The 25056-nt window shown below is 41.1% G+C and overlaps 1 protein-coding gene across 1 annotated transcript in view; it reads right to left on the bottom strand.

Moving 5' to 3' along the window:
• Nucleotides 1–11034: 11034 nt before the first annotated feature.
• The window catches only part of STX11 (syntaxin 11), a 37271-nt gene continuing 23249 nt past the window's right edge, over nt 11035–25056 (bottom strand). Inside the window, exon 2 of the mRNA XM_017517747.2 lies at nt 11035–12759. Within this exon, the coding sequence (XP_017373236.1) occupies nt 11891–12754 (864 nt within the window). The 5' untranslated portion in view covers nt 12755–12759 and the 3' untranslated portion in view covers nt 11035–11890. The remainder of the gene's footprint in view (nt 12760–25056) is intronic.

Below are 25056 nucleotides of genomic sequence, written 5' to 3'. Positions count from 1 at the left end.
TTTTAAGACAGAATCTTGCTCTGTTGCCCAAGCTGTAGTGCAGTGGTGTGATCTCAGCTCACTGTAACATCCACCTCCTGGGTTCAAGCAATTCTTCTGCCTCAGCCTCCCAAATAGCTGGGATTACAGGCTCCTGCCATCACACTCAGCTAATTTTTGTATTTTTTAGTAGAGATGGGGTTTTACCATGTTGGCCAAGCTGGTCTCTAACTCCTGACCTCAAGTGATCCACCTGCCTCAGTTTCCCAAAGTGCTAGGATCACAGGTGTGAGCCATGGCACCTGGCAAATTTTTCTTTCTTCATGAATATTTATTTTACCTTGTGTTTTTTGCTAGCAAGAAATGTGGGCTTGGGACCTGGCAGTGAAGAAAACCCACATCCTCTGTCCCCACCTGCTCTATATCAAAGAGTGTGACAATCTAACTAAAGGCAAGGTCTTTCTGCAATTACTTAGGATGGGGTCTCAGATTAAACTGGTTAGAGATTCAAGAGCAGAGTGGACTTAGAAAATGTCAAACAATGGTACATCCAGATTACATACCATATATATGTTGGTTGACAATGTAATTTTTATCACCTATACACAAGCACTTCTGAAAGTGAAATAGGTAGCTATTAAAAATCATTCTGGGACACCATGTATAAGAAATATGTATGCAAGATAGGACCAAAACTAATTAATATCAGCTTTGTACAACAGACATTTATTAAAGGAGCAACCATTAACATTAAGGATTTTGTTTGCTTATAGCCATTACTGGAGATAGTGAAAAAAAATGGATTTTGAAAATTTAAGTGTGAATCAAAACACAATTCTCTGATGTATGAACCACTTCCTTTTTGGGCCAATTAGAAATTCCAGACAGCAAATTGTAGTTGTCTTTACATCTCAGGCATCTGGTGTGCATTTTAGATGACATCAGCCATATAGTAGTCCACAGATACTAAATTTTTTTAGTATTGGCAATAATTCTTTAGTTTCACTTGGCTATGAACAGAGAGGGTGGGAATGAAAGTGATTCTGATGTTTTTGCCTCTAGATAACTGGCAGGATGAAGAAGGCCTACAGGAGGCAAAACAGAATACTGAGTTTGAGGAACCTGTGGGACATTCAAGAAGAGAGGTCAAGTAGACAGTAGGATATAGATCATGCTCATGTAGTCTCTGATTATCCCATGCTATGTGATATGGTTTGGCTGTGTCCCCACCTAAATCTCATCTTGAATTATAGTCCACATAACCCTCAGGTGTCACGGGAGGGACCTGGTGGGAAGTGATTGACTCATGGGGGCAGTTTCTCCCATGCTGTTCTTGTGATAATGAGTGAGTTCTCATGAGATCTGATGGTTTCACAGGTGTCTGGCATTTCCTTGCTGGCACTTGTCTCTCCTGCCACCATGTGAAGAAGGCCATGTTTGCTTCCCCTTCTGCCATGATTGTAAGTTTCCTCAGGCCTCCGCAGGCACATGGAACTGTGAGTCAATTAAATCTCTTTCCTTTATAAATTACCCAGACCAGGGACAGGTCTTGATAGCAGTGTGAGAATGGACTAACACTATGCTTGGATAGGACCCAACTGGAGGCATTAACAGCTGACCCCTACTACTCAAAAACAATCTTTTACCAAAGGTGAGGATGAGAGCAGTCTTGCCCTCAAAGGAAAATGAGTCTAGCTCGGATGCCATTTGGACGTTGCCTACTCATGCTGACAGTGTGGGAATCTTGGGCAATGTTGACGCTCTGTGTTGGCTCCTTTTCAGCCAAACTAAAGAGAGCTGCCAGGGTCATCAGCGGCCAACCGTCTCTCCACAAAGGTTTGGCAGTTATCAGGATAAGGTAGCAAAGCCACAGGGTAGATGAGATCTCTTAGAAAGAGAGGAAAGAGTTAAGGAAAGAATCCCTGGCCATTTCACACGGCAGTGTGTGGGCTCACACATATGACCCAATACCATGAAAAATGGATGAGGTAACTGTGTTTTTATGCTACCAAGCACTGGGCAGCAGTAAATTTCCCTGCTCCCCTTAAGCGCATTTGATGATTTATTGCCGTGTAGTGTGCAGGTACAGCCAAGGAGGGTGAAAGTACTGTCAGCCAAGCTCACGGAGAGTATGCAGGCTGTTGGCAAACCCCAGCCTCTTTCTCTGGTCATATAAATCAGAGGAGCTGCTAATATATATTTGAATGCATGAACGTTTCCTTCTGTTTGTTTGTTTGTTTTACAATAAAGTTTCAGAAGAAATTCAGTTGCTTACTTGCTTCATCGTATGTTTCTATTTCTCTGTTTTTGTTTGAGGTATAAACCACAGCAGCTACTTTGTTTTTAAGACTTTGTGACAATTTTGAAAATGGAAAAAAAAATATGTTCTTCAAGTTTTCTTCTGAACACAAAAGCAGAATAAGCAAATAAACTAAAAAAGAGTTAATAGCCTTGTTCCCTCCCAGTTTTACCTTTTAACGAGTAATGCAATAAGAAGATAAAGGAAAGAATGGCATTTATATTTTATCAGACTGATAATGGGCAGGCCTTAAATTTTTTTTTTTTACAAAAGAAATAAAATAAAAATAAAATAATATGCAGATTAATGCAATGGCTTTGAGTTAGAAGTCTGTAAACAGCCTTAGTTGTTAGGAGAAATTTCCTAAATTTTCATCCCACTTATCATATTGAGTTTAAGCCCAAACAATATTAAGCCATACACTATCATAATATGTAATTTTACCAAATTATACTCACAGGACATACACAGAGGAAAATAAAAACAACGTACTAACTTTTCTAGTTGTAACTGTTGTGCTGTTGATATAATCAGCCAAGCAAGTTTTTCACCTACTCTTTGTTTGTTGATACACAGATGAAAATACACCGAACTAGTTCACAGGCGAATCTGTGTGTTATTTTCAGCTTCCACTTTCTAAGTTTTAATCTACCTCAGCCGTGCCCTCTCTTCTTGTTCTGCCCTTCTGAATGCACACATTTCTCTTGCTTCCTGACTTTTTGTTTTATTTTTTTTATTTTTGAGATGGAGTTTCACTCTTGTTGCCCAGGCTGGAGTGCAGTGGCACAATCTCAGCTCACTGCAACCTCCACCTCCCAGGTTCAAGCTATTCTCCTGCCTCAGCCTCCAGAGTAGCTGGGATTATAGGCATGTACCACCACACCCAGCTAATTTTTGGAGGAGTTTCGCCATATTGGCCAGGCTGGTCTTGAACTCCTGACCTCAAATGATCTGCCTGCTTCGGCCTCCCAAACTTCTGGGATTACAGGCGTGAGCCACTGCACCTGTCCCTGACTTACTTTCTATCTAGGAACAGGTCACCCTTCTTTCTTCCTTTCTTCTTTTTCATTTTATAACCCAAACTCATTGACATCACTGGATTATTTCTTCCAAGAATATTTATTTTAAGCCTTTTTGTCTCTTAGCAAGAAAGAAAGGATTTCTCCTTACCATTCCCATACACGCAGCGCATTGTGCCAGGCCATTTTTAATGTGGCACTGACACTCTTATCAGAGAAGAGAGATGCAAGGTTTTTTCATAAAGCTGTGGTTTCCTTTTATAAATGAAAACTACTTACAAAGTCACTTCAAATATTGATACTGGCCAATGCAAGGAGCCAAAACAGGAGACGCTACCCACCGTGAGGTGTTGCAGCCTTAATAAAACGCAATGTTTTTCAACTTCCAGGCCCTTTACTTTCTCCTGGTAACTGCATGTCCTGACATCTTGCCACTGGGTAACATTTCTTGTTTGACAGGTTTCTTCCATAAACCAGATGACAAGGTGTGGGTGAAGATTACGAAGAGAAACCATGTTACCTCATCTACGCCCTTCTAAGGGTGCATGACCAGGGTAAACCACATAGCAGAGCCAAAGAATGAATTAGTTAAACATTCCTACCCACAAGAGAAATTCCTCTGTCATGTAGAGTCTAAATAATTTGTTTTTATCTGGGGGTAACATTCCTTTTATAGGCACTACCCGCCTGGAGATTCTTTGCTTGATTTGGTTCACAATCATGTGGGTTTTTTTGTTGTTGTTTGGTTTTTGTTATGTTTTGTTTGAGACAGAGTCTCACTCTGTTGCCCAGGCCACGCTGGAGTGCAGTGGTGTGATCTCAGCTCACTGCAACAACCTCCACCTCCCAGGTTCAAGGGATTCTCCTGCCTCAGCCTCCTGAGTAGCTGGGATTACAGGCAGGCACCACCACACCCCGCTAATTTTTGTATTTTTAGAACAGTCGGGGTTTTATCATGTTGGCCAGGCTGGTCTCAAACACCTGCCCTCAGGTGATCCTCCTACCTCAGTCTACCAAAGTGCTGGGATTACAGGCCTGAGCCACTGTGCCTGGCCCAAATCAATGTTTTCAAAGAGTTGGGGCACCAGCTGCTGGTGGCTGAGTGGCACTTCAGGACCAAACTGCAGGGTCGGCTTCAGCAGGGAGAGAACTTGCAACTCCAAGCAAGGGTGGGTTAGGGTCCTCCATTCTTTTGGTCTTCAACACTTGCAGGGAAAGAAGAGCCTTGATGTTACTGTTCTGCACAATCCACTGGCTATTACACATTTTTGTAGTGAATAAGTATTATGGATTCAAAAGCACTCGGATGTGTGTGAGTGGGGGATTGGGGAGTACCCTGACATACTCAGAGGAATGGACTGAGACATCTCAGGCCATTTTCATACCAGAGCGACTTCAGTGACTGAAGGCATTTCAGGACTGAAGCCCAAAGCCGCCACCCCGAAACACAGCCTTGTGTGACTAAGAGCAGGGAGCTAAGTGCTCTGCACAGATTACCCTGCTGGGTGTCATGTTAGAGGGAAATATGTCCAGCTAAAACTCAAGCCAACACATTTTGTCCAAAATAAATTTTTAAAAACTTTGTTTTACATGCTTGGAAGAATAAAAAGAAAATCACTTCCAGATAAAATTTAGTTTTATAACTTTCTTTGCATCCAACTGGAGTCTGTACCTCAACTAAGATATTTCTTCCAGGGTCTGCCACACAGCATCCAATCCCAGCCTCTGTTTGCACCCAGTTCTGCTGGCTTCGGAGCCAGTGATCCAGAACTTCATTCTCTCTCCACTCAGCTTTTCAGACTGACCGTTCTTCTGCATGACCTGCTTCTTCCCAAGCAGTCTTTCTCCAGTCCCATGTCCCCTCCTCTCACCAAGTCCTACCCATGTTCTCGGGACACTGCCCCCCCCCACCCCATCCTGGCCTCAGCACCTTGACACAGATCCTCTGGAAGGAGAGACTAGATACCTTGCTTTATGCAGTAAAATATGCATCTTCAAAAAGGTATACAAAAAGTCATAGCAAAAAACAAATTCTGAATATCTCTATTTCTGCATGTACAACACAAATACCCAAACAGCTGTAAAAGACACTATGCAAAGTGCTGAGATCCCATAACAAGTAAGATGCTATTGGTTGTCCTCAAAAATAAAAAAAGCAGTCTAGCAGCAGAAGCACACATAGAACCGTTAAGATGGGGTGACACAGTCCTTAAGTATGCACTTCATGGAGCTCTTACACACCAGTGTAATTGAGAGAATGGTGCGGTGCTCTGAAATAGCCAGGGTGGTGTCCTGTGCCTGTGGTCCCAGTGACTCAGGACGCTGAGGTGAGAGGATCACTTGAACTTGGGAATTTGAGGCTGCAGTGAGCTATAATTGTGCCACTGCACTTCAGTCTGGGCAAGACCCTGTCTCTTAAAGAGAGAGAGAGAGAGAGAGAGGAAGAGAATATGCAGTGAAAGGTGTGAGGGATGAGGCTGAAAGTAGGTGGGGCCAGGCTCCTGCAGGGCCCTGAAGAAACTCACTAACGAGATGGGATTTCATCCCAACAGCGATCAGCAGTTATTACAGAGTTTTAAGCAGATGGATGGCACTATTCACAGCAGCCGAAAGGTGGGAGCAACCCGTGTCCTTTGACAGGTGAATGGGTAAACAAAATGTGCTCTATATACACAATGGCATGTTATTCAGCTTTAAAATCTGACACATGCTACAACCATGGATAAAGCTTGAGGACAATGTTAAGGGAAATAAGCCAGACACAAAAGGACAAACTATGTTATTCTACTTCTATGAAGTAACTAGAGTAGTCAAATTTACAGAAAGTAGAATGTGGTTGCCAGGGGCTGTGAGGATCTTTTGTTTATTGAGTATAGATTTCAGTTTTGAAAGATGAAAAGAGTCCTGGAGACTGGCTGTGCAGCAATCTGAATGTATTTAACAGTATGGGAACTGATATAGTTTGGCTGTCTGTCCCCACCCAAATCTCATGTTGAATTATAATTCCCAATGTTGGGGAAGGGAACTGCTGGGAGATGATTGGGCTATGGGAGCAGATTTCTCCCTTGTTGTTCTTGTGAGAGTGAGTGAGTTTTCACAAGATCTGATGGTTTAAAAGTGTGTGGCACTTCTCCCTTTGTGCGCTCTGTCTCTCTCTCTCTCTCTCTCTCTCTCTCTCTCTCCTGTTGTCATGTGCAGGTGTGCTTGCTTCCCCTTCACTCCTGTCATGACTGTAAGTTTCCTGACGCCTCCCCAGCCATGCCTTCTGTACAGCCTGTAGAACTGTGAGTCAATTAAACCTTTTCTCTTTATAAACTACCCAGTCTCAGATAGTTCTTTATTGCAATGTAAGAACCAACCAATACAGAAACCATATACTTACAAATGGTTAAGATGGTAAATTTAAGTTATGTATATAATACTGCAGTTAAAAACAACAACATAATGACAACAACAAAAAGGCACCGTGACTGTACTATAGCATTGTACAGAGATTAGCCTGGAGAAGGCAAAACTAGAGGCCAGAGACCAACTAGAAGCTGTAATGGAAGCAAGAGAGGATAATTGACTGACCTGGGCAGGTTGAAATTGATTGATGCTGCCATTTGCAAGACAAGGTAGACAGAGGAGCAGGGGTTAGGGGACGATGGTAGATTCTGTAGCCATATATATATATATATATATATATATATATATGTGTGTGTGTGTGTGTGTGTGTGTGTGTGTGTGTGTGTGTGTGTATATATATAGCCACATATATGTGTGTATGTGTGTGTGTATATATATATACACATATATTTATGTGTGTGTGTGTGTGTATATATATATATATACACACACACACACACACACACACACACTGTTATTTTTACCCTCTATCAAACATTATGGGATGCTGAGATACAGAGGGGTAGATATGTCTAAAGAATTGGCTGTAGGACCATGAAAATGTAGAAATATAGATTAAGAAAAATAGAAGAGGTCCAAGAGGTATCTATGGATGTTTCAAATAGAGTATAAAATATACCTTAAAAATAAACATCAGGAATTTAAAAAATATAGTGTTGGGAACTAGTCTCTCACTCCTCATTTTGCAGGATATCACTGGTTTTGTTGTTGTTGTTTGTTAGTTTTCTGAGACAGGGTCTCACTCTGTTGCCCAGGCTGGAGTGCAGTGGTGCAATCTCAGCTCACTGCAACCTCTGCCTCCTTGGTTCAAGCAATCCTTGTGCCTCAGTCTCCAGAGTAGCTGGGATTACAGATGTGTACCACCAGCCCCAGCTAATTTTTGTATTTTTAATAGAGAAGGGGTCTTACCATGTTGGCCAGGCTGGTCTCAATCTCTTGGCTCAAGTGGTACGCCTGCCTTGGTCTCCCAAAGTGTTGGGATTATACAGGTGAGCCACCATGCCTGTCCAGATATCACTGGCTTTAAAGCATTCTTTGTAGTCTCACTCAGAATATCAGTTCAGAAAATCTTTATTACCAATAGATACATGACTTTACAAAAGCTAGTGTATAAGGACATCTTGCCCATTCTTAATAATGCATTGATAATAAAGACACTCAACATTTATATAATGAAGTTACATTCTAGATCCTATTCATTTTCCATTTCCAATAGCCCCATTTATCAATTGCAATGATTTCCAACTTTGCTATCAAAAGTAAGTCAACTGTTACTCTGATTACAACTGGATGTTTCAAACTATCATCTTGATTACAAATGAATGAGTTTCATGCTACAGTTGGAGATACTTTGCATATTTCAAGGAAAGGAGTAGAAATATGTCTGATGGTAGAATATAGAATGGTAGAATTTATACATACAAATCAAGACTATAGTTACCCTATTTTATTATTTTTAAGCTGCACACAATCTTCAGTAGTTTCCTGTCAAGTTAGGAACTTTATATGTTAGAGCCTGAATGTATTTGCATATGACATTTAACTATAAAGCATTAGGACAATTTTTAAATAAACGTAAAGGCATTGATATGAAAACAGCACTGTTCTCTTTCTAAGTTGTTACCTGAAAAGGCCATAACATTATTCCTGTGATGTCACAGTTCAAAAATGTTTGAATGATTGACATTTTAAAAATTCTAATTCATATTATACTGGATACCAATGCATCCTGGATGGGTACCTTTCCTAGTTCTGACATTTCTGGAGTTGTTACCACCTATAATCTGTGGGTTTGTTGTAGTTATAAAATTTGATATTTGGCTGGTTGAAATGTGTATGCTAAAATAGCTATAAAAGATTCCTACCTTCAGCCCCTGAAGAATCTATTGTTCTTTGTGATTTGTTCTTTCATTCTCTACCCTAAAAGACATTAGTGCATGAAATTTGCAGAATTGCCACAAAGTCTTCTTGGCCAAAGTCACCTTTCAGAGTTGCCAAGCAAGCATCATCAGATTGGTAAAGCCAGCTCTACAGCATCTCTTGGTGGCACTAGATCACACTTTCTTAAGGAAAAAGCCAGCATTTCACCCACTGCCTGCCATGGCAGTCACAGCCGGGAAGAACTTTGGTGAACAGGCCAGGATGTGCAGTGGGCCGAATGATTCCTCCCCTTAGGTCTGTGACCCAGCCTCTACAACTTCCCAGAACTCCTTCTGGGACCTTCTGACTCACAACTTGGGAAGAATTAGGAAAGAACACCTGCCAAACTGAGAACACCTACTTCCTGCTTACCTGTTTTTGTGGAACATCTCATTTGTTCTTCAGTACATGTTTGGATATACACAGGAATAGAAATGCCATAGTGAAAACAGTTTTATCACTGCAGAAAAAAGAAGCTCTAATATTCACAGAAGATAGGGGTCTTGGCTTCTTTATTTCATTTTATTATTTATTAAGACTGTTAACAAAAAATAAGCCTTTATTTTTCCTCTGAACCTAAAAATTATAAATTTACTTGTGTCACTAATAGTGCTCTCAGTCTAAGAGAAAATTATGTAATAACAACAATAATGAACAAAGCACTTCTCATGTGCCAGGCACTGTTCTAAGTGCTTTTACACATTCAGTTATTACTTTTCACAACAGCTCTATGAGGTAAGTACTATTATCTCCATTTTGCAGATGAGGAAACCAAAGCACAGAGAAACTAAGTTAAGGCAGATAGCTAGTTTGTGGCAGAGTCAAGGTTGCAATCTAAGAAACAGGGTCTGGAATCTGCACTCTCAACCACTGTGTCACATTGAGATGGTTACCAAACAGCAGGAAGAAAAAGTGTTCTTTTTCCATAGGCAACAGTTCACTCATTCTTTTGGTGCAGTGATGTGCAGTTTGTACCAAACTCTCCAATATAAAATACGGGGAATTAAAATATATACAGAGCCTGAAAATTCGCTTACTTTTATGATGGCTCAAAGCAAAGAAAATGCTTTATGGGTTCAAACAAGTCAGATTTATGAGCTCTTCTTTTTTGGTAGAAACTGGCTTGCAATTTCTATTTACAATGTCTCTCCTCTATGATAAAAAGCATTGCAATGTAGCTACGTGAACTTTTTTCCCCTTTCCCTTAGAGAAAGGGAATTAAGTCAAAGGTGATACATATCCCTGGAGTTAGCTGAGAAAGAAATTGAGAGAAATGTGAGAATAGCCTTGCGGGCTTTGGTTTCCACAATTCTCAAATTTAACCATGAAATTAAAATTGGACATAGGGGATAGATTTTCCTAGTCACAAGCAGGTCAGGCAGTGATCTAAAGAATTCATATACCCCTGTTCCTCCTTCTTTTAAAACTCCACCTTCTGAAGGACCTAAGAAATATGACCAGTACTAAACTTGCTCATGTACTAAACAATGATTAGGAAGAATTAAGAGTTGACACAGAGGAAGGCCAGGAAACATGGTAAATGTGTTTAAGGGCATTAAAAAGTTTGCAGAGTAAACCATATCTCTAAAGCCTTATGATTTTCCTGAAGTATGGCCATGATTTTTCCCAAGGCCAATTTTCCCTCCCACAGGAGGGAAAGCAAGACACTCTCGTGGGAATTCTTTGAGTTTTTCATTCTTTTTTCTCTCCACTCAGTTCCATCGAGATGTGGCAGTCTCAAGTAGCTAGCAGAAAAAAATTCTGGCCTGGAGCAGTGGTTCAGGCCTGCAATCTCAGCATTTTGGGAGGCCGAGGTAGGCGTTGCTTGAGCTCACAAGTTTGAGATCAGCCTGGGCAACATGCCAAATCCTGTCTCTACAGAAAATACAAAAATTAGCTGGAAATGATGGCACATACCTGTAGTCTCAGTTATTTGTCGGCCGAGGTAGGAGGATCACTTGAACCTGAGAGGCTAAGGCTGCAGTAAGCCGTGATCATGCCGCTGCACTTCAGCCTGGGTGACAGGGGGAGACCCTGTCTCAAAAGGAAAAAAAAAAAGAAAAGAAAAAAGAAAAAAAATTTTAACAGTAATTAAGAAAGTAAACTAAATGGTCAATACAAATGTATAAAAATATATTTATAATGTAACGTTTATTAAGCTTGCTTGGAAAACAAAATTCTTTTACTTAAATTACTTCATTTCTATGCATGAAAGGAATGGTCCACAGTGAAACAAAAGCAATATTTCCAATAATGTTAGTTGTCTCTAGCTCTGTATACATTTTCAGCTTTCAACACCTGTCTACCACCATAACCAATGCAGAGTTGTTTAATATGAAGTTTTGACTAAAAAGGGGAAAACTGGAGTGAAACAGACTCAAAACAAGCAAATCAATACCAAGAGCCAGAAAGTGTTCTTCTTGAAATTTATATACCATACTTACAAAAAAGAAGCTAAACCAATTGATCATTATATACACACATTTGTGAATATTAGTATCTTACATTTACATATATATGTGCATATGTAATCAAGTAAAAAGATAAATGTTAAATAATTTTTATCAGTGAAAAATACATAAAACACGACTGATACTTCATTTTGAGTGCTTGTTCGATATTCAGTGCTTAAAAACATTTGGAAAAATAATCCCAAAATATAACCTGGTGAAAGATATTTAAAAAGTGAAAGAGATAAGGAAATACTAAGTGTTTGGTGTGATTTTCATAAGTAGGGGAAATGAGCAGAAATAAGATCTATCCTTGGGGAGGAATTGCATAGCATAGGCTGGATGAAGAATCGGAAAGAAGGAACATGTTTTTTCCCAAGGCCAATTTTGCTCAAAATGGAACAGAACCAGGGAATTTTCCGTACAAGGTAAATGAACTGAAGTTTCCATCATGAGTCCATTCTATTCGCAGACGCACAACTGACTTCCTCCTTGAGTCTTTATTAGGAGGCAGGCCTCAGACATTTACCCTATAGTCAGATACAACGTCAGTTCTTTTCTTGGCTTCCATCAAGAGGGTAAGAGTGCAAGGGTAACATATAATGACATTGCACAACTTTGTAGGAATCTGTCTTTACTGAAGAACCACCGGACGGTGTGCTAACCATCCTTCCAAGCATGGGGCTGGTTTGCAATTCTTGAACCTCGCAATTCTTCTCTAAAGACTGAGTTCCGTTAAGAGTTGGGGCAACTGTTGGTGCGTCCTTCCCAGCGCGCTCCAGGGTCTGGGATGGGCGGCGGCCCGGGTCGGCCTGCTACTTGAGGCAGGGACAGCAGAAACAGCAGATGGTCCGGCAGGGGTTCTTCTTCTTGTACTGCACGGCCTTGCGCACCTGCGCCTTGGCCTGGCCGGTGTAGTCCACCGTCTTCTGCACGTTGAGCTCGATGACGTTCAGGGTGTCGGCCTGCTTCTCCACCAGCACCGCCATCTGCAGGAAGAGCTCGTGCACGTCGCGGATGCGGCTCTCCAGGCGCAGCAGCTCGCGGTGGCGGCTCTCGATCTCGCTGAGGGCGGCCCGCGCGCCCTTCACGTCGGCCAGCAGGTTCCCGGAGAACACGTCCCACTTGCCCTGCTCGAACATGTCCTCGATCTGGTCGCCCGAGACGTCCTTGCCCATGATCTCCAGCTGGCGCTGGATGCGGATCTTGCAGTTGTCGCGCTGCTTCATCTCGGCCTCGTTGTAGTCGTGCATGGCGCGCTGGAAGGTGAGGGTGAGCGCGTTGTACTGCGCCCGCGAGATGCGCGCCGCCGCCGAGTGCGGGCCGTGCTGGGCCTCGGCCGCCTCGCTCAGCTCCTTCATGGCGCGCAGCTTGCGGTGGATGACCTCGCCCCGGGCCTTGATGGCCTTGGCGATGGAGTTGGTGTCGCGCTTGATGCTGCTGAGGCGCCGCATGGACGTGAGGAAGCGGGCGTTCTGCTTTCCCAGCCGCTTCACGTCGGCCACCAGCAGCTGGTTTTCATACTGGATGTCCTGGATGTCTCGGTAGAGGGACTCCAGGATGTGGTCCGTCTCGAACACGATGTCCTCGTGGGGCGAGTCAAACTCATCGTCCCCGTCTGGGAACTGCTGGTCATACTGCTTGGACAAGTCCAGAAGTTCTGCTAGCCGGTCTTTCATTTTGCCTGCAAGCAGAGACAATGAAGTTAAACTCTATTGAGGGTTATACTTGCCTTCAGGGGACTGAAACGGAAACGTGTTTCTCAGCACTCCCAATTTTTTATTCCAATAAGTGCATTAAAGGAGGTAACTGTTCTGACATTGGCTTACAAGGAAAGAAGTAAGATGGCCAAACAACTTGTATTTGAAGGCCTATAGGCATCTGCAGTACCATCACAGCCGTCCAGAACTCAATCAGCAATTTAAACTTTTAGATTGCATTGCAAAACCATCTTTTTCTTGTTTTATGTTTTCCAATCATCGCAAATTAAAACACACACAGAAAAGAAAGAAAAAGAAGAAGAAAGACTTACAAGCATAAGTATTTTTGAATGACAACAACCTACAAGGCTTTGGGGCCAACATCCAAATGTTGCCTATTTTGTGTCTATTTCAACACTGGTAAGCAGCCCCTCCTCTACATACTAACCACTCTTAAAATAGTTACCATGCAAATCATGATTTAAATTTTTTTCTCTTAAAGATGTTGTAAAAATAAAACACGCTTGAAGTAAAATGACAACAGCAACATAAAGACAGAAATCTAAATGTAAAATTTAGAAGTTGAAGTTTCCTTACTCCTCTTCTCAATAACATTCCCTAATGATAAGCATCGTTAATAACACTGGTTTTTAGAATGCTTTTATATGGAAAATTCCAATTATATATGGCCTAATGGCAATAATATAACACACTCCCATTTGTCCATCACGTAAGCATCAATGTTTGCGCACTTTTAATAGCTTTTTGAAACAAGTTCGCATCTCAAACAAAATTTTCATGTTTGTACAAGGATGGTTTTGGTAATTCCTCTGCTTAGTAAAGCAAAGTAATAGTCTCTATGTCCATATTTTTTCCAATGAAGTAAAAAACTTTCATTTTTAGTAGCATGTATATATGCTAATATAGGGAACATCTTGCCTTTATACATGAGACTTCATGACGAGAAAGATTCCTTTTCTCCTACATAATTTGCAGCAAACAGGGGAATAGTGGTAACACATAATGGTTACACAATGTATCAGGGTTCTTGGTCTCAAATTAAAAGCTTCTTTCAAGTTGAAGTAATTAATTTTATATCACCACTAAAGGAATGCTGACAGTTGGAATTGGTGATAAATGGAAAATGGTGAAACATTAACCATGGCCTCTCATCTACCATGATCATTATTCACATAAATTAAGCAGAAGTTTTATTCTATGATGGTCATTTTTAATATAACAATGTAAGCTGCTTAAAGTGCCATTTCTGATATCTGGTGGCTATAATCAATACCAGACCTTCTCAATATGGGGAAGGTGATTCTCCTAACAGTATGGTTGACGGGCAGAAAAAAGATCCAGGCTGGACCAAAACTATGCCTTCACCTGGTCTGGATTTCTTGATATTCAACTGTTTACTCATTTTAACAAAATTGAAAGACAAACCACCAACTGGGGAGAAATTATAATATATGACAGATAAGGGGTTAAGATACAAAATATATGTATTTCTAAGCTACCAAAAAATCTACTTACCCAGACAGTGAAAGGGCAATTCAGAGAAGATATAAATGACAGAGAACATAAATGCATGTTATATATGCCCGATATTGTCTATGCATCTTTCATATGATATGCTCTTTAGTTTTCACACAGATTCTGTGAGAAGGTACTGCCATTATCAGAGTTGGTGTGAGCATAGGGAGATCAAGGAATTTACACGAGGTCACCAGTAAGTGAACACTCAGGCTTCAGAACAGCACCACTTAACCAATGCACTAAATAAACTTATATTTTTATAATATAGTCACAAAAGACTTCTGTATTAAACAAGGAAATGCAAATTAAACTGCGGAGAATATTTTTCCCCATAAAATTAGCAGGAAATTTTTTGGTTGCTGTTGTTTTTTGAGATGGAGTCTGGCTCTGTCACCCAGGCTGGAGTGCAGTGGTGCAATCTCAGCTCCCGAATGCAAGCATTCTCCTCCCGAATGCAACCTGCACCTCCCGAATTCAAGCATTCTCCTGGCGCAGCCTCCTGAGAAGCTGGAATTACAGGTGCATGCTGCCACACCCGGCTAATTTTTTTTGTATTTCTAGTAAAGACGGGGTTTCACCATGTTGCCCAGGCTGGTCTCAAACTCCTGAGCTCGGGGCGGTCTACCCACCTCGGCTTCCCAAAGTGCTAGGATTACAGGTGTGAGCCACTGTGCCCAGCCAGGAACTTTTTAAAAACAATAATTTTTCAAATGGGTAAGGATTCCGGGAACTCTCAAAAAATACTAATAATTCCATCTCATGCCAATCAGAATGGCGATTATTAAAATGTTGGGAAACAGCAGATGCTGGTGAGGTGGTGGAGAAATAGGAATGCTTTTATACTGTTGGTGGGAATGTAAATTAATTCAACCATTGTGGAAGACAGCGTGGAGATTCCTCAAAGATGCAGAACTGGAAATATAATCTGAGCCAGCAATCCCATTACTGGGTATATACCCAAACAGTAAAAATCATTCTATTATAAAGATACATGCATATGTATGTTCACTGCAGCACTCTTTACAATAGCAAAGACATGGAACGAACCCAAATGCCCATCAACGATAGACTGGATAAAGAAAATGTGGTACATATACACCATGGAATACTGTATAGGCATAAAGAGGAATGAGATCATGTTCTATGCAGAGACATGGATGAAGGTGGAAGCCATTATCCTCAGCAAACTAACCATGAACAGAAAGCCAAACACTGCATGTTCCCTAAACAAGAGAACACAGGGACACAGGGAAGGGAATAATGCACACTGAGGCCTTGGGGGAGGGCAGTGGAGGGGAGAGCATTAGGGGAAAGAGCTGATGCATGCTGGGCTTAATACCTAGGTTGATCTATGCAGCAAACCAAAGTGGCACACGTTTACCTGTGTAACAAAGCCGCACATCCTGCACATGTACCCTGGAACTTAAAAACATAAATAAAATAAAATAAAATAGTCAATACTGTTGTTCAGGGTTCTGAGACCTCTCTCAGCTTTTGCTGAACTAAGCAATTACATTAAATTTTTTTCTAGATTAAAAAAAAGTCTAATTTAAAATTCCTGTGGTGCCTTTGTTTTTGCAACTTAATCATTTTGCAAATGAAGTATATTAATTATTTTAAAAATTGGTAATTGATAGAATCTTTCTGGAAGACAGTTTAGTAATATGTATCAAAAGCTTTTCAATTGTGCATTTGTTTTGATCTATGTGCATTTATTCTAAAGATATAATGGAAAGGCATATGAAACTCATTGCTCTAAGTATTTTCATCACCACCTTGTTTTTACAGAAATTCAGAAATAAGTTAAATGCACAATAATGAGGTCCTGGCTTCTACATAAGTCACAGAGTTTAGAAGGCTATCTGATGGAATGAAAAGCATATATACTCTGTTAGGCAGAAAAAGTAGGTATGGAGAAGAGAGAATTTGCAGCATTCTAAAACAGAAGCTTGAATAATACACATCAAAATGTTAATTATCATTTTCTTTGAGTCTATGCATTGCAATCAAGTTAACATTTTACGCTACCTGGGGAAAGCGCATTAGCTAGCTTGCATAGAGTTGAGCTGTACCCATCTGCTTAAGTTAGTATCCAAATATAGTCTACCATGCAACAACTGGATGAGATGGAATGGAAACATTTTGATGAACAAGGCAAGAAGAGGTGAGAGATGCCTTCCTTCCTTACATTTTGGTCTTAGGAGGCACTTCAACCGATGGAAATGGGTAGATAAGGGACTGTGCAACACCCTGGGACGCTAGGGATCATTTGTAGGCATCCTGCTTGTTCTAGACAGGTCCTGTGCTCTGTATTGCTCTCCTAGAGCCATGAAAAAGCTATTAAGGGACATCATATCATCATACTACAAAGAGTCCAGTACAATTCAGCCATATAGAAAATGGTCTTTGAAAAGTTCAGGGACTGTCATTCCTTCTCAAGATCAAACAACCATAAAGTCATAGATAAATTATAAATCAGGTGAGGGCTCAAGCTCATGTCCATAGGTGCAAGTCCATAATGTGCTATTAAGAGGAAAAAAAAGGGTATGGGAGACATAAATATTCTCTCTTGAGATGTGGTCAAGAAGGAGGGAAGGGGGCCTTCACCTTGCCTTCCTGCCCACCTTTCCTGGCTCAGCTCAGCCTCAGATGAGTTGCCTCCACTGACATAGGTCTCCTGGTCGCCAGGGAGCAAATATTAGGAAAACTACAACAGAAAGCCCACTAAGAGGCTGCTATTCCTAAGAATGTCTCCAAAAAGGTTAAAAGTGTATACACTGCTGAAGTTATACAAAAATATAGAAGTGGGCACAAATAGAGCATCAAAATAACCTATATATCCTGTAGCCTGATTCTGTACTATGAGTTCCTAGAAAGAGAACTACGGTAAATGAGAAAGAAAATTCAGACAATTCTACAGACCTTCCTGTCTAATTATAATAAAAGATAATGTAATAAACTTTGGTAAATTGTATTCATCAAGTTGCTAAAAATAAGTCCTACTTTGATTTGCATGGAGGTGAAGAATTTAAAAGGAAATTTACAACCAACTACCAAAAATCTGCTTCTGCTTTCTAGTTTTCTTTTCAGGCTTGCATATAATCTGTCCTGAAAACTAGGACCAACAGGGAAGGAAACGGGAATTGCTTAAGTCTTTTTTCATTAAGCAATAAAGTTTTGTGTAAGAGAAAACAAAGGAACAAAGAGATGATGGCAGCTCAGTGGTCCTCAGTCTGCAGGAGATGACAGAATCATCTGAAGAGCTTCAAAGATTACAGATGCCTGGTCACCTAAAGTTTCTGATTCGGTAGGTCTAGCATGATCTCCAGGTGATTATAATGCATACCCAAATTTGTGACCCATTCCATAGATACCTATCATGTCACTTTTTTTTTTTTTTTTTTGAGGTGGAGTCGAGTCTTGCTCTGTCACCCAGGTGGGAGTGCAGTGGCACAATCTCGGCTCACTGCAACCTCTGCCTCCCAGGTTCAAGCAATTCTCCTGGCTCAGCCTCCTGTGTAGCTGGAATTACAGGTGTGCACCACCATGCCCAGCTAATTTTTGTATTTTTAGTAGATATGGGGTTTTACCATGTTGGCCAAGCTGGTCTCAAACTCCTGACCTCAGGTGATCTGCTTGCCTCAATCTCCCAAAGTTCTGGATTTACTGGCATGAGCCACTGCACCTGGCCCATGTCAGCTTTTTATTAATAATTATCAGGCAATTCTGGAGAACTTATAATAATTCCTAGCTTGGGAGTAGTCTTGATGGGCAAACCACTGATAGGGAAGGAAAGGGGTAGCTATTGGCCTCTCTCCCACACTGAAAAGATGGTGGCTTTCATAAGCACTGCCTTCTGGCTCCCTGCTATGGAGGCTAAATAAGAAAGTCAGCTGAAAACTCACTCTCATAAAAAAAAAATCTCTGAAGCCCAAAAGGAAAAAGAATCAAGAATGTTTGAAACAGTTTATTCTGATCCCTTCATTTTATGATAGAAAAATGTAATTGTTGCATGCATTGACCAAAGGAGAGTATGAATAAACTTGAAGACTGAGCTTCCTATGATGAGGTACCCTCAGGTACATGAATAAATTTTCTGATAGCATTCATAGGGAACAAGGAAGGATGGCGATATTCTATTAATTAAATGCTCTGATCATTGAGACCAAGATCCTGCTATGAAGAGCCTACTATATCTGGCACATAGAATCTTAAAATTTTCTGTCCTATCAGGAAGGAACAATTCAGAAAGCAGGTTTCTACCTACCTCAGAAGACCAAAGAATGGAGGTGACAACCACATTGTATCAAGTCTGTTTTCACACTGCTGATAAAGACATGCCCGAGATTGGGAAGAAAAAGAGGTTTAATTGGACTTGTAGCTCCATATGGCTGGGGAGGTCTCACAGTCATGGTGGGATGTGAAAGGCACTTCTTACATGGCAGTAGCAAGAGAATATGAGGAAGAAGCAAAAGCAGAAACTCCTGATAAACCCATCAGATTTCATGAGACTTATTCACTATCACCAGAATAGCACAGGAAAGACCAAGCCCAAGCCTCCCCCACAATTACCTGTCGCTGGGTTCCTCCCACAGCACTTGGGAATTCTGGGAGATAAAATTCAAGTCGAGATTTGGTGGGGACACAGCCAAACCATATCACACATAACCAAGACACTGGATGCTACAAAGAACAACTGTGAAAGTCATTGTTCCCAACTTGCCTCTAAGGGAATAAATGAAATATATAGTATCTCTCTGATCATAAAGGAGAGTCTTTATTAGGCAGCCCCAAAAGACTAATACACACATTAGGCAAATTTTGCCAAAACCTGGAAACACAACCTTTTCTTGTTTCACAGCAAGATGTTAAAGTATTTTTACAAGTAGTGAGAAATTTCAGACATGGGTCTATGCAATACAGAGCAGCTCAAGACACATGGGAAACCTTGTGAAGCTTATTATGGAGATCAGCTTGTAGATCTACACGTACACACACACAAACAGAGAGAGAGAGAGAGAGAGAGAGAGAAAGAGAGAGTCTTTGCAAATGGCATTCAGCTACTTCAGAAGCAAAACAGATCCTGCCCCCAAGATATACACTACAGCACTTCTGCACAGTACTCAAGTTCTGATTTTCAGATTCTATGACATATCTCCTATGTCCTAATTTTATGCCAATTTTATAAGTATGATTAAAATGATTATTACAAATCAGAAGGTCCATTACTGGTCTATAAGGTACCTTAATGAGCCTTCGCGTAGGTCTTACACAGTATCTTTGTGAAAGCTGGGAAAGGGTCCTTTTCTCTGGGTAGACGCAACCCTGCCCCAGGGAATGCGACCTGGTGAGCTGAGCATGGTTGGATTGACAGCTTGTCCCATCTGTGGTGAGATCACAACTTGCGCAGCCCAATGGGGTCACCCTCCGTACACCTTTCTCAACCACCTCATCCAGTCCCTCCTGCCCACACATCCCTGCCACCAGAGGTACCTGGAAATGCCACAGGTACAGTGTCATTGTAACTTAGCAGTTCCTTTCTAGCATAACCCATAGTAACACAACCCTTAAAGAACAACAAATGCACTTTCCCTGACAGGTTGATTCAGATTCACAAATAATAATTTCACTCAGCTGAATAAAACTGGTGCTCTGATTCTTGATTTTTAAAATGACACATCTATGAGGGTGCTATGGTTTAGCTCTGCGTCCCCATCTAAATCTCATCTTGAATTGTACCCTCATAATTGAATCATGGGGGTGGTTCCCCCCATACTGTTCTTGCAGTAGTAAGTCTCATGAGGTCTGATGGTTTTATCAGGGGTTTCTGCTTTTGCATCCTCTTCATTCTCTCTTTGCCTGCTGCCATCCACATAAGATGTGACTTGCTCCTCCTTGCCTTCCACCATGATTGTGAGGCCTCCCCAGCCATGTGGAACCGCAAGTCCATTAAACCTCTTTCTTTTGTAAATTGCCCAGTCTCGGGTATCTTTATCAGCAGCATGAAAACAGACTAATGTAGAAGGAAACATTTGAACATCTAAACATTATAGGTTAAAACTAAAAAGTTCCTAACGAACAGTTCTTATTTTCTTGCTGCTCTAAAGTTAATTAAAAAAAAAAGTTTGTATTGTATCTTAAAATGCATTGGGCAAGTACACATTTAATACTGCCTTAGGGCTCATTCAAAGCAAAAATGGAAAGTTTGAAGAATATTAATTGAAATAGTTTGTAATTATAAAAGTCTGAGGCTAGAAGAAATAATTTTTAAATGTCTCTTGTTTTCTCTTTGCTCTAATGCAAAAAGCAGGTAGGAGTTATTCAAAGCATTCCTGGAGGAGACAGTCTTTTACTTTTCAATCACTCTACTCATTTGATGCCCTCTGACATAATTCACTTTTCAGTTTCCTCAATCAGAATTTTCCGCCACTGTGTGAACAGAAGAAGGTAGTTTGATACGCACAGTTGATAAACCGTCAGTGGGAAGTTGGATTTCCCTTTCAGCAATATGCTTTTGGATGCTTTTGTAGAAATGCACTGGAAATCAAAGCAGCTACTCCTGTGTAGGTTTCATACATTCTGCTATATAGCAAACATGTATTAAGCATTTGTAAAATGCCAAATGCACTATTCAGCAATGTGCAGGCATTAACTCATTTATCCTTTATGAGGTATTATCATCATCCCCAGTCTACAGGTTTGAGGCCTAATGAGTTTAAGCAGTTTGCTTAAAGTCACACAGTTACGGAGTTGGCATATAAATCCCAAAAGTGTGACTTGAGAGTCCATCTGTAATCCACAAAGCTACACTAGCTTCTTTTTCCTAAACTCCCCACAAGAAGGTTTCTTTTAAAATCTTTAATCTAATAGGAAACTGATTGCCTAACTGAGATTTTCTATTAGGAACAATTATTAGCATCTAATTACTCAGATCTGGATTAACACATGGAAATATTGTCACCATTAGAATCACTACTTTCTTTCCCACACAAATTTCTTCATATCAGAATTTCCCCAACATTGCAACACTTCAGTTGTTACAGCTTTAAAAATAGGGAGTAAGTCACCACAACTTTCCAAAAATCCAGAAAACCATTAACACTCTAAAATAACAGAGCACAGATACTTGGAGATGTAAATTTTACAGTCAGGTGCATAGAAGCCGCAACAGGAACGGACAGGAGATGAGCTTTCTAAGAGAGAAAGTCAACACAGGAGCATGCAAGGGTCAAGGCTCAAGGCTCAAGGCTCAAGTCATCTGTGCAAGTTTTTCTACTTGTATCTCTACTAGTATTTACAAACCAAAACAGTTGTTGTAATCTTCAGTCTGATTTCCCTTTGACCCTAGAATGTGAAGCAAAATTTTGCCTGGAAAATACAGGCAAAATCTATGTTTAAAAAATGATAGGGAATAGATTTTGAGTCCAGTAGGAAACCATATATGCCTTTAAGTAATTCCTTTATATTTTGTAACAATTCCATGAAGTATCTTTTAAAAGGAGAAATCCATGGAGTTTCCAGAATCATCAATGATATTTTCTTTTCCAACTTATAACACCAGTTAAGGAAAAGCTCACCGAATTTTTGCATTCCTTTATCTATTTCCCTTTCTCATAAACAGTGTCCTTCGAGCCACTTATTCTAATCTCATTGCCTGGTTACTCCCGTTAAATTCTCCCAGGAAAAATATTCTTATATATGGTTGATATCTTTTACATGAGGTATAGAAATATCTGAGTTATCCAACATCATCAACGCATGAGGTTTTTCTATGTAAGTAACCTTTACAATAACTGCGGTTTCTCCCTTCAAATGTCAAAGTCATCTACTTATTGTTGTTGGAAATCGTCTTCTAAAACGCATGGACACGCTTCCTTGCTTTTTAAAAAGGAGGGCACTGGACACAATGTATTGATGACTCAGATGGCCATTATTAACATCTTTGAACCATGTGGTGATACAGTTTTATTTGATTTCTAATGTTTTTCTTTCCTGGGAGTAAAAATATCAAACCCTTCCTCAGTTATTTCCACTTACCACCACTGATGTCTTCTCACTCCCTTTACAGATAGCGGCAACAAAGACAGTCGAGAAGGAAACATTTAATAATAGTAAGCTTATAAGTGAGTCTGCAGCGCTCTAGAGTCAAGCCTGCTCCGTAAAGCAAGGAAGAGAAAACCGATGTCAGTGACAGACTGTGCACCCCACACCAGTCACTGTGCTGGAGAACTGATATCAAATCCACTACCAAGCCTCACAATAACCTTGGGAGGAGGGTAACATAATTTTTAATTTACTATTAACTAGGTCTCAGAAAAGTTAAGTTCACCCAGCGAGTCAGGGAGAAGTCTGGGATTGAAACTCACATCTGTCCGGGTTCTGCAGTCATGCCCTTTCCACGCAATCCTGCATTGAAGTTGTTGGGGGAGTGAGGGTGGGAGGCGCTAGTGTGGGGAGGTACTAGGTTAGGAGGGGCTGGTGTTGTTAAAGAGCAATATTCTCCCCTGCTCTGTGTCCTCCCTTCTCTGGTATCTCCCTCCACCTCCTCCTGCGAAGGGCATGGAGGTGCTTCTGTAATCGGTGAATCTAAAAGAAGAACCTGTCTGCAGTAGCCCAGCTTCTTCTTTCTTTTTCCTGAAAGTGGGTTTACCAGAGAACCTGTGTTCTCTCTGCACTACCCCTGGTTGGGGTGCGTGAAATCAGCTCTGGCCAGGGAGGGTAAATCCAGCCAATTCTGGCTTCAAGATCAGAAAGCACAGTCTCCCAGATGTTAAGCCACATCTTCCAACCTTATCTTTACCAGTCACTAATGAGACCCTTTGGCCTCTGACTGCTTTTCTTTCTAATTTCTCCACGGGTGTGGAAGTCAGGCAGATAAAGTCTACTTACTGTGCTCCTTCCTAATCAACCCAACAACCATGTTAAGTAAAATCCAAGAAAGTGAGAGCAGAAAAGGCCTGTAATGATGATCTTGCACAGTGCCTTCATTGCAAAGATGAGAAGAGAGAAGCTCATTGTATTAACATATAAATAATATTAAAAAGTGTTATTAAGGCTGGGTGCAGTGGCTCATGCCTGTAATCCCAGCACTATGGGGAGGCCAAGGGGAGTGGATCGCCTGAGGTCAGGAGTTCGAGACTAGCCTAGCCAACATGGTGAAAACCCATCTCTGCTAAAAACACAAAAATTCACTGGGCATGGTGGTGTATGCCTGTAGTCCCAGCAACTCGGGGGGCTGAGGCAGGAGAAAAACAAAAAAGAGAATGTTATTAGCAAAGTGAAAAAAACTCTTAGGTAATTGCCTTTTCCAGTTATAGCAAGAAAATCCTAACACGTATAAAGCATTTTCATGAGGGTAGCATATATTGAGACTTCGATAAATGACAGCTATTAATTTTACTATATTGTCACTATTATTATTACTGTTTGAGATAGGGTCTCACTCTATTGCCCAGGCTGGAGTACAGTGGCACAATCGTGGCTCACTGCACCCTCTGCCTCCTGTGTTTAAGCAATGCCTCAGCCTCCTGAGTAGCTGAAACAACAGGCATGTGTCACCACACCCAGTAAATGTTTGGCATTGTTATTAGAGTTAGGGTTTCATTATGCTGGCCAGGTTGGTCTCGAACTCTTGACCTCAAGTGATACACCCACTTCAGCCTCCCAAAGTGCTGAGATTATAGGCATGAGCCACCGTGCCAGGCCAATTTTACTATTTTATTTTTGTTTTTGAGGCAGGATCTCACTCTATTGCCCAGGCTGGAGTGCAGTGGTGCCATCTCGGCTCACAGCAGCCTTGACCTCCCGTGCTCAAGCAGTCCTCCCACCTCAGCCTCCTGAGTAGCTGGGACTACAGGCTAATTTTTGTATTTTTTGTAGAGACGTGGTTTCACCATGTTGCCTAGGCTGGTCTCAAACTCCTGAGCACAAGTTATTCCCTCCACCTCAACTTCCCCAAGTGCTGCAATTACAGATGTGTACCACTGCGCCTGGCCTAATTTTAGTACTGTAGTACCAGATAGTATCTGAACCATGAAAGCATCAACTCATTACATTATTTCCATGATGTGGTGAGCATCTGTTCTCATCCCACATTCCTGATCTGACCTCCTAAGTGTCCCCATTCTTTCCCCTTGAATTTGTACATACTCACTGTGAAAGGGTGCAAAAATGTTTTTCTGGCGAGGCGCGGTGGTTCACACCTGTAATCCTGGCTTGGGAGGCCAGGGTGGGTGAATCAGTTGCACTCAGGAGTTCAAGACCAGCCTAGGCAACAGGGCAAAACCCCATCTCTACAAAGACAGAAAAATTAGCCAGACATGGTAGTGCACATCTGTAGTCCCAGCTACTTGGGAGGCTAAGGATGGAAGATCACTTGAACCTGGGAAGCAGAGGTTGCAGTGAGCAAAGATCACACCACTGCACTCTAGCCTGGATGACAGCATGACCCTGTCTCAAAATAATAATAATAACAAAATAAACATAAAAATTTTCTTACTACGCATTCTTTGCACCTTCTCTGATCAAGAGGTACAGACCATCTCCCAACTCCTTGAGTTTGAGTGTGGCCATGAGACGGAGATTTGCTTTGACTATTGAGACATTACGAAATATGATACAAGTAGAGGTTTGAAAAGCATTTGTGCAAAAGGGCTTGCTATTGGGTACCTTCATTCCACTAAAGGATGAATCCTGGACTAGGCTGCAGGAAGATGATGCCTAGCTGAGCAGTACTCGAGGCT

This window comes from Cebus imitator, unplaced genomic scaffold (assembly GCF_001604975.1).
Source record: "Cebus imitator isolate Cc_AM_T3 unplaced genomic scaffold, Cebus_imitator-1.0 Scaffold642, whole genome shotgun sequence".
Taxonomy (NCBI): domain Eukaryota; kingdom Metazoa; phylum Chordata; class Mammalia; order Primates; family Cebidae; genus Cebus; species Cebus imitator.
The sequence above is the reverse complement of the archived record's forward strand: the minus strand, read 5'-3'. Positions and strand labels throughout refer to the sequence as shown.